Source organism: Sardina pilchardus, chromosome 1, assembly GCF_963854185.1.
Source record: "Sardina pilchardus chromosome 1, fSarPil1.1, whole genome shotgun sequence".
In the NCBI taxonomy this organism is placed as follows: Eukaryota; Metazoa; Chordata; class Actinopteri; order Clupeiformes; family Clupeidae; genus Sardina; species Sardina pilchardus.
In genome coordinates, this window is record NC_084994.1 from 26,628,727 (window position 1) to 26,638,726 (window position 10,000).

Genomic DNA, 10,000 nt, shown 5'->3' on the forward strand with positions numbered 1-10,000 from the left:
GTTAAATTATTTACACGTTTGTTTGTTTTGTTACAGTAGTTATTTGTTTCATTTTACATCACCTGTAATTTGACCTAAGTCTTTTTCCTCCGTTGTCATGGCAGCACTTCCAAAAGGTCATCCCTCATCAGTTCGACAGCTGTCCAGACAAACTCATCCTGAGAGCCTACCAGATCAAATACAACCCCAAGAAGATGAAGAAGTACGTACGGCTTCAACACTCTGGGACTGGGGAGAGAGACAGTGTTTATGTAGCACAGCGGTTTGGGCACTCCCCTCGGCTGCATAATTATCATAACTCACAACAAGTCGTACGCCACCATTTTGTCCTCATGTCAAGTTGAACATACTGAAGAATAGAATCAGCCAAAATCAGAATCAGCATTTGGATGAAAAATCGCATTTAAAAAGACTTAAAAATATATTATTTTATAGTATTGTGCTATAATACTACATAATTACTGATGTAGTTAACACATAGCAGAAGCTCATAGCTCCATTCTGAGTTAAATTATTCCTGCACGAAAGACGCCTCCTTGCATTTTTTACAGCGACGGAAGATGACATACTCAATTCTGGCTCTTAGTAAGCATCTCGGTCTCGCAAGATCCTATAGCGGTCAGACTGATGGAAACGAGGTAATGTTTAGACACACACAGAAACAAACACTGGCTGGGTGCTGTGGCAACAGAGCTAGAATAATTGTAAGCCGTGAATAGCTTGCAATGCTAACTCACAGGACGTACGCTAGCACACGCTTCTCTGGCCGTGCTCCTCCAAGCATTCAGTGCTGTTGGCCTCTATGTATGTCAGTGACTGTGAAAGTAAACATATTATTGGGCCCAGTAGCAGAGCGACAATATCTGATAGAGCTTGGGAAAGTCAGTGGAGTGCCTAGATGAGTGTGTGACTGCTGAGAAAAGTTCAAGTTCAAAATGTTTTTTTTTAAAGGTCATATTCATTTACTGCAATTACATAAAACAAGCTGTTCCACAACAGTTTAACATCCAGCTTGAGTCGTCTTCACTGACCCCCAACTAGATCGGCACATAACTTGGCCGTCGTAATTGATGACTTCACTTCTCTGAGCATGTAGCCTCAATTGCAAAATCATGTCAGTTTATCCTTTACAACATTAGGAAGGTCAGACCTTATCACAATATTCCATACAACCTCTACAGGCCATGGTTATCCCCAAGCTGGACTATTGCAATTCACTGTTGCCTACAGTAGCCTACCTGCTTGTGTAGTCAGATCGTTACAACTGATTCAGAATGCTGCAGCACGCCTGGTCTCCAATCAGCCAAAGAGGACACATGTACACATGTAACTCCTCTCCTAGTTTTCCCTCCACTGGCTCCCTATAGTGGCCTGAATTAAATTCAAATCTCTCACTACCAGCCATAAATGCTAGGTCAAATTTAAGGCTCTTTTCCTCAGTGGTTCCTTCTTGATGGAATGAGTTGCCCAGTGCTCTTCGTTCCTGTGATAATTTGTGATATTTTTCGGTCTTTCAAGAGGGGTCTGTTCAACATCCACTTGCTAATTATTAAACGTTTCTTACTCGTTATGATAAGTATATTATAGTATTTATTTATTATCATTAGGCTATTGATTGAATCGACATTGCTGTTGTCCTTGGTGTAGTCTTACCAACATTTTATATTGTTTACTGTTAAATGTAACTATTGTTGTTATTTCTCTGTCACTTTGGACAAAAGCGTCTGCTAGATACCAGAGCCATAACATCAAATAAATAATGTATACCTATCAGACAAGATACATTACAGGAATGTCACTAATTGAAATGTATACAGGAGATAATAATGTGTGTGTGTGTGTGTGTGTGTGTGTCTTTGATCTGTCAGGCTGGAGAAAGAATACACTACTATCAAAAACAAGGAAATGGAAGAGCAGATTGAAATTAAGGTGCCCACTTTCTCTCTCTCTCTCTCTCTCTCTCTCTCTCTCTCTCTCTCGCTCTTTCTTTCTCTCTCCCCAAAGAAAATATCAACCACTGCTACCCAGACACTGAGTCGCCACTCTCTTTCTCGGTCTCTCTCTCTCACACACACATACACTCACTCACACACACTCGCTGTCACTGTAGTCACGCTAACGTAGTGAGATCGAGAACTCCGTGTGGTGTTTCACTATGATTACACAAACAGCTCAGCAAATCTGTATGTAATGCGTTATGAGTGCACTCATTGTGTTGTGTAGATAATTATATACATATTAATAATTATATGATATACACTTGGTATGTCAATCATCAAGAATACTTGTTATCTCTTCATGAATGTACTCATAATGCTTTGGACATACTGAGTGTAATGCATTAAGTATTTATTATTGTTTTATTTATTTAAGTGTGTATTATTTGAATATTAAGTAAGTTTTCTCAATAGCTCTATGATGATTATTCTTACAGGAAAACAGAATGATAGTTGTGTATAGAAAGCCAATCTGATATATCTGAACAATTGATACAAAAAAATAAATACAGGCCTGGTGGATCCGTGCAATATGTTGCGATATAGGTTCCTTTTATTTTGGTTTTACTGTTTGTTTATTTTTTTTTATAATAAGACTAGCTGATAATCTGCTAATAAGCATAGCTCAATGAATATAAACAAACTAAGGAGGAAACAAATATTTAGATAAAAGTTGAACGTGGTAGTGTACTCTGTGCTCAGAATTAAGAATAATATCTTTCACATAAGAATATGGTGGAAAGCCACGTATAAATATTTCACATAAGAATATGGCGTAAAGCCATGTATATATCTTTCACATTACAATATGCCGTAAAGCCATGTATATATATTTCACATAACAATATACCATAAAGCCATGTATATATATTTCACATAACAATATACCATAAAGCCATACGCCTAAACTTTAAAGCCATGTAAATATCTTTCGTATGACAAGCCTAAAGTCTTGTACATACAGTATCTCGCCCTGTTCTATTCAATAGTGTAAACAATACTGAAAGCAGCAGCGACTACAATGGATGTGGATGTGTACAGCATTATGTCATTCAGGAAGGTGTGCTTGTCAGTTTGTCAGTTGAAGAGTGAGTCGTTGGTCTCACCACAGGAAAAAGAGACGAGAAAAACACAGTCTTGTCCCCCTTTTTGAAAATGGAGCCTCTCTCTGTCTGTGTTGTGATCTGTTCAGAGACTGCGTACGGAGAACAGGCTGCTGAAGCAGAGGATAGAGACCCTGGAGAAGGTGAGAGTACGGGGTGTGTGTATGTGTGTGTGTGTGTGTGTGTGAGTGTGTGTGTGTGTGTGTGTGTGTGTGCTTGCATATTTGTATCACACATCACAGTGTGTGTGTGTGTGTGTGTGTGTGTGTGCGTGCGTGCGTGCGTGCGTGCGTGCGTGCGTGCGTGCGTGCGTGCGTGCGTGCGTGCGTGCGTATTTGTGTGCGTACAGAGCATACAGTATGTGCATATTTCTACCTCTTCTCCAATGATCTATACTCTCTCTTGTTTTCTCTTTCTCTGTCTGTGTCTCGGGGGTTAATTGTCTCTTATCCTCTTTCTGATTTCTACTTCATCATTTGTTTTTATTTACCCTGTCTGTCTTTTGATTTGCTCTTTGTTCGTCATTTTGTTGTTGTTTACCTTCCACACTTTTTATACTGGAAAAAAAATCTGTTCTCTCTCTCTCTCTCTCTACATCTTTGTTCTCTCTCTTTCTCTCTCTACATGTTTCTTTCTTTCTCTGTACCTCTATGCATTTTCTCTATTTCTCTTCTGTTCATCATCCTCCTCCCTCCTTCCTTGGTTCACTGTATTGTAGGAGAGTGCAGCTCTCGCTGATAGGCTGATTCAGGTACAGTACTCTCAATGCTCTTACTTTACATGCCCCCCCCCCCCCCCCCCCCCCCCGCCCAACTCCGCTTCCGCTTTCCCTTCTCGCATCCCTCCATTTCATCCCTTCTTACAGCAACTCTCCTTCCCTCCCTCCCTCGCTCCCTCTGATCCCTTCCTCAGTCCTCCATCAGCACTCAAACAGGCCCCTTCATCACAGGCCCATTCTGCATGAGAGAATGCACTTTCTGTGCTATTGTTTGTGTTTGTTTGTTTGTTTGTTTGTTTGTGTGCCTGTATATCTAGCACTAATTAATGGTCTTCAGTATTTATATTCAGTATAATGAATTGCCAACAGCTGAACCCTCCGCCCCCAGTTTGCTAGTGCACCCCCTTTGATGGCATGCACTGTCTGTCTGTATCTAAGTGTCAGGGGGACTTTAGAATCCTGTCCAGGCAGGCCTACATGATGGGTAGTCATATAGGGAGCATACCTATGTTCCCCAGGTTCTATGTTCCCCGGGTACTATGTTCCCCACTTTGTATGGGACCGGGGAACACAGGACCCTTTTTTTTACATTTTAAAAAGGGTCTTATGTTCCCCCGCTTTTCCCAAAAAGGGTCCTACAGTATGTCCCACCGTATTATGTATTGCGACCGGGGAACATAGGATCCGTTTGGGGAAAACCATGGGGAACATAGGACCCGGGGAACATTAGGGATGACCCTGTCAATTACAGGCTAAACAGCCCCTGCATGTGGAATGTGGAACCCACTGGAGTGCACCAAGGTTCTACCTGAGGCCCTGCATAGTTTTGTGATGTTTCTTATGTTACACAGTGTAGTAGTGTTCTTCCGTTTCAGTCTATAAATGTTTTAATAGTCATTTTTGTTTAATATTAAAGTTGGAATTTGGGCATGTAGGCTAACCTGGAGGTTTTGCTAACAGGGTTTTGTACTGTATGTTACACTCAGTTGAGGTGTGGTTGAGCACTCCATTAAGCCCCTTAAAGGGAAACCACGATATGAAAACTTACACAGGATTACATTTCCCAGCATCCTTTACCCACTTTCTCTCTCTCTCGCTCTCTCTCTCTCCCATTGGCTGTGACAGGGTCAGGTGACGCGTGCCCAGGAAGCGGAGGAGAACTACGTGATCAAGAGGGAGCTGGCGGTGGTGCGGCAGCAGTGCAACTCGGCCAGCGAGAACCTGGAGCGCGCCCAGGACACCATCAGGGAGCTGCAGCAGCAGAAGGTATCCAGCCATTAGCCTAGCCGTGGCTAACAGCACATCACAGCACAGCACAGCACAGCACCGTACCGTAGAGCACAGAGCATATCACAGCACAGCACTGCATAGATGTTAGCCTAGCCGTGGTTAAGCATATAGCACAGCACAGCATGGCATAGCACAGAGCATAACACAGCAGAGCACTGCATGGATGTTAGCCTAGCCGTGGCTAACATCACATCACATCACATCACATCACAGCACTGTACCACATAACACACATCACTGCATTGCATAGCACACAGCATATAGCACAGCACAGCACAGCACAGCATTGCATAGCACTCAGCATTGCACAGGGCCAGGACACTGTAGATCTGATGCTTTTTGGTCCACAGCCCCCTGGTGGTTTGTGAAGGCATTGCTGGTGGCACACATTTAGAATGTAGTTTCAATGTGGTGTACTCTTTGCTCAGTGGTGGCCAACAAGATGTATCGAATGGGGGGGTGTGTGTGTGTGGGGGGGGGGGTGTTATATTCCACCTACTGGAATAGAGGAATGATATAATGAATGAATGCACAACACACACATATTGTCCGACGTCTCTCTCAGATGTGGTGTGGGAAGCACATACATGGCTGATGACTTGGCATTGTGTGTGATGTCACAATGGCAATATTACATGGAGGGCTGTGTTAGGAGATAGGGCTGAGTTTTGAGTAAATAGGTAGCATTTCATGAATTTAGGTCAGATGTGGTTGTTTGACATACAGGAAGCAAATCAGAACATGAAACCTGTGGTCAACAACACACACACATACACACACACACAGACGCACATATATATATACATACACATGCGTGCGCACACACACACACACACACACACACATATATAACAAAGTCACAGATATGTGGCCTAGGTACATATGCATTCACACATGCATACACATGTACATACACACAGATTCAGTTTACACGGAAGTGCGCACACACACACACCGCAGCCTTCAATGCATCATAGCCCAGACATCTACTCACTGTCATATGTTGTTAGTTTGTAGCTGGAATGGATTACTTTGTGTTCCATACTGTAGGGCCCAAGAGAAGCCGGGAATTGAACCCACAACTTTCAGGCCCAGCTCCTTTGATATGACCTCAGTAGGCTTGTGGAGTGTGGGCTTGCAGATAAGCTGAGAGTTCTATCAGGTGATGCAATGATTGACAAACGAACAGGATGCTGTTCAGTGGAATTGGTACACCAGAGGATGGGGTACATCCTTTTGAAATAGATTTCTGGTAGTCATCGCCTGTGGTTTGGGTGAACAGTTCTAATGAAAACTGTGGTTTCAAGTGTGAGTGTGAATGTGTGTGTGTGTGTGTGTGTGTGTGTGTGTGTGTGTGTGTGTGTGTGTGTGTGAGTTAGTAAGAATGACTTAATCTAAACACCTCTATCTGATTGGGAAAATTCTCAGAAATCAATGTTTCCCCAGAATGTCCCACCCCTGGTTGTGAAGTCTCCTTGAAACCAGCACCTCTCCTGTCAGAATGACTTGTTTGTTTACCCCAACCAACACCTCCACTACCAGAATGACTTGTTTGTTTACCCGAAAAGCACTGGTTGGACTCATTCACATTCACTAGGAAGGATAAAGTGGTTGTTTCTCATGGATACACGTCCATGTGTCTGTTGTCTTTGTGTTGGCATTGACGTCAGTGTATACAATACATATGTAGTTATAAGAGCTACACAATAAACAGTAAAAAAATGCATATATCATACTCTTTCTCCTCCGTTCTCTCTCTCTCTCTCTCTCTCTCTCTCTTTCTGTCCATCTATCTGTCTACATTTGTGTCTCTTTCCCTTTCTTTCCGACTGTGATGTCATTGGTAGCGTTATTCCGTTGTTGAGATCTGAGTCAGTGGGCGCTAATTGGAATCCTCAGTGTGCCTTTATGGAAACCAGAGCGTGGGAACAGGCCCCCATGGTCACTCTGTTACTGCCTGTTGTATGTCACAGGGAAAAGTGAAGCGGAAATCGCGTTGAGAAATGTCACACCTCGAGGACCATGGGCGAGTTTTGACTTCTATGTCAGTTTTTTTTTTTTTTTTTTTTAGTTTTTTTTTAGCAATTTTATGGAAATGGTGTGAGTTTATGTGCTGAGAGTTTTCTCGTCTAGTGTGAGCTGACCTGTGTGTGTGTATGTGTGTGTGTGTGTGTGTGTGTGTGTCACCTGGTGTGTCTTTGGTCTCTGTACATCTTCCATCAGTTCAGAACCACTTCCGTTTCACAGCTTTTTTTTTTTATTGGGATTTTCAAAGAATTTAACAGAACAGTACACATTATTGACAAAGTTGGATTTCACAAAACACTGCGATATTCTGAAAGGAAAGTCTCTGGGTAGTAGTGCGTGCGTGCGTGCGTGCGTGCGTGCGTGCGTGCGTGCGTGCGTGCGTGCGTGTGTTTTTGTGTGTGTTCTGTTTGGGGGGGGGATTGGGTCTGAACTCAAGATTGCTTCTGAAATGGTTTGCTCTCTAAATAGATCCCTGTGCAGCCTATAGGAGAAAGGGAGTCATCGAGGGTGAAGTTCTGCAAGTGTCGGGGTTTTTTCTGCGCTGTGGTTGAGGGTGAAGGCCTGGGTACAGCCAAGAGTGATGGTTCACACACCCACCGTGTGTGTGTGTGTGTGTGTGTGTGTGTGTGTGTGTGTGTGTGTGTGTGTGTGTGTGTGTCTTGAGGGGTGGGGGTAAGTATAGCATAGGGGATGCAAAGACTTGCAAGACAACTTGGACTGAATTTCTCAGGTAGTCATACAAAGCGTATATGCACCCATGCAAAACAACACTTATACGGCCACACACTCTATCTGTTTCTTTCTTTCTCTCTCTCTTTCTCTTGCCCCCCATTCTCTCTCTCTCTCCCTCTCTCTCTCTGTCACACACACACACACACACACACACACACACACACACACACACACACACACACACACACACACACACACACACAAAGAATCCTTTCCTAAAATTCAGTTGTACAGACACTTCATGTCACTTCATGTGCTGTCAAACTGTCACTATTCACACACACACACACACACACACACATCATTCTCTCTCACCCCCACCCCCACACTCAAATCTCACTCAAAACTTACAACCACAGCAAAGACACACTCTCTCTCACACACACACACACACACACACACACACACACACACACAAACACGCGCGCACACACACACACACACACACACACACACACACACACACACACACACACACACACACACACACACACACACACACACACACACACACACACACACAGCACTGAATCTTTTTCATTAACACATATTTTCCAAGAGTTGAGTCTTTTTCATTAACACATATTTTCCAAGAGTTGAGTCCTATGAAACTGTTGCCATTCACACATGAACACATAATCTCTTTCAGTCACATACAGTGGAATACATACACACACACACACACACACACTCACAAGAGAAAGAGAAAGAAACACTTATCTGTGGCCGTATCGGTTAATACTCACACTCCTCTCACTTACCGCCCCACAGGGACTCTCTGACATCTTCACACCTGGCAGATTGAAACAGAAAGAAAAAGAGAGAGAGGGGAAGAGTTGATATGAGGAGAGAGAGAGAGAGAGGAAGAGTTGATATGAGGAGAGGAAGAGAGAGAGAGAGAGGGGGAAGAGTTGATATGAGGAGAGAGAGAGGGGGGGGGAGTTGATATGAGGAGAGAAAGAGGGGGAAGAGTTGATATGATGAGAGAGAGAGAGAGGGGGAAGAGTTGATATGAGGAGAGAAAGAGGGGAGGAAGAGTTGATATGATGAGAAAAGAAAAGAGGTACCCATGGCCAGGAGAATGAAAGGGAATGGTGGGCAGATGAAGAGATAAAGAAAAGAGAGAAGAAGACAATGAGGAGGGGAACGAGTCACGTTCCTCATGCGTGGGATTAGCCACGGGCTAACTGCTAGCCTCGCACGATCAGATTTGGGCCCACTGATTTAGACCTACAGTGTTGTGTTCTCGCTCTCTCAAACTGTTCTGCTTTATCATGCACGCACACACATACACACACACACACGCACACACACGCACGCACACAAACGTCCCACGTTCAGTAAATACAAATAAAGATAGATTTATTTAGCCTGAGGGGAAACGTGTCCAGTATCGTATACATCGACACATAGAACAGAATGTCTTCAATTGTCATTGTCAAAATTTAAATGGTAAGTGTCATCTTTAGCACAAAGACTGATAGAATATACAGTACACTGAAAAGCAATGAATGGGATACAGAGCAAGCGACAAATCGCGTGCACAGCCCGCAAAAGTTTGTCCACTTCTATCCTGTGTGCGTCTTCTCCACACACACACACACACACACAGGCACGCAGAGACGAGCGACACAAACACTACTGTGTGCTCGGTTAATGCATACACACGCCACACACGCCACACACTCCTCACACTCCTTACACTTCTCACACTGTTACCGACAAACAGGGACACATGGGCCCCTCGTCTATCCGCGATAATCTTCACACCTTGCAGACTGGAACAGGAAAAGAAAGAGAGAGGGAGTTTATGGGTGCCTCTCGTTAGTCTTTTTCTTTATCTGTCCTCCCTTCCTTCCTCGGTCCTCGTTCCCACTGATCTAGATAAAGAATGATGGGGCGGCAGCAATGGGATAGTCTATCCAGTGTTCTTTATAGATCAGTGGGAACGAGCCGGAGGACTGAGGAAGGAAGGAAGGAAGGGAGGATAAAAAAACGAACGAGAGGGACAAAGCGAAGGCCTCGGCAGCCATGATTGGAGTGGCATTTCTATTGGGGCAGGATTAGCCACAAGCTAACGGCTACATGTAGCTAGTATGCACACAGACATGTGTACACACACTAAACACAGA

At 43.7% G+C, this 10,000-nt stretch overlaps 1 protein-coding gene across 1 annotated transcript in view; it reads left to right on the forward strand.

Moving 5' to 3' along the window:
• evi5l (ecotropic viral integration site 5 like) overlaps positions 1-10,000 on the forward strand; it is a 53,817-nt gene that overhangs the window by 22,925 nt on the left and 20,892 nt on the right. Inside the window, exons 8-12 of the mRNA XM_062533354.1 lie at positions 105-202; positions 1,869-1,929; positions 3,190-3,243; positions 3,819-3,851; positions 4,944-5,084. Coding sequence (XP_062389338.1) covers positions 105-202; positions 1,869-1,929; positions 3,190-3,243; positions 3,819-3,851; positions 4,944-5,084 — 387 coding nt within the window. The remainder of the gene's footprint in view (positions 1-104; positions 203-1,868; positions 1,930-3,189; positions 3,244-3,818; positions 3,852-4,943; positions 5,085-10,000) is intronic.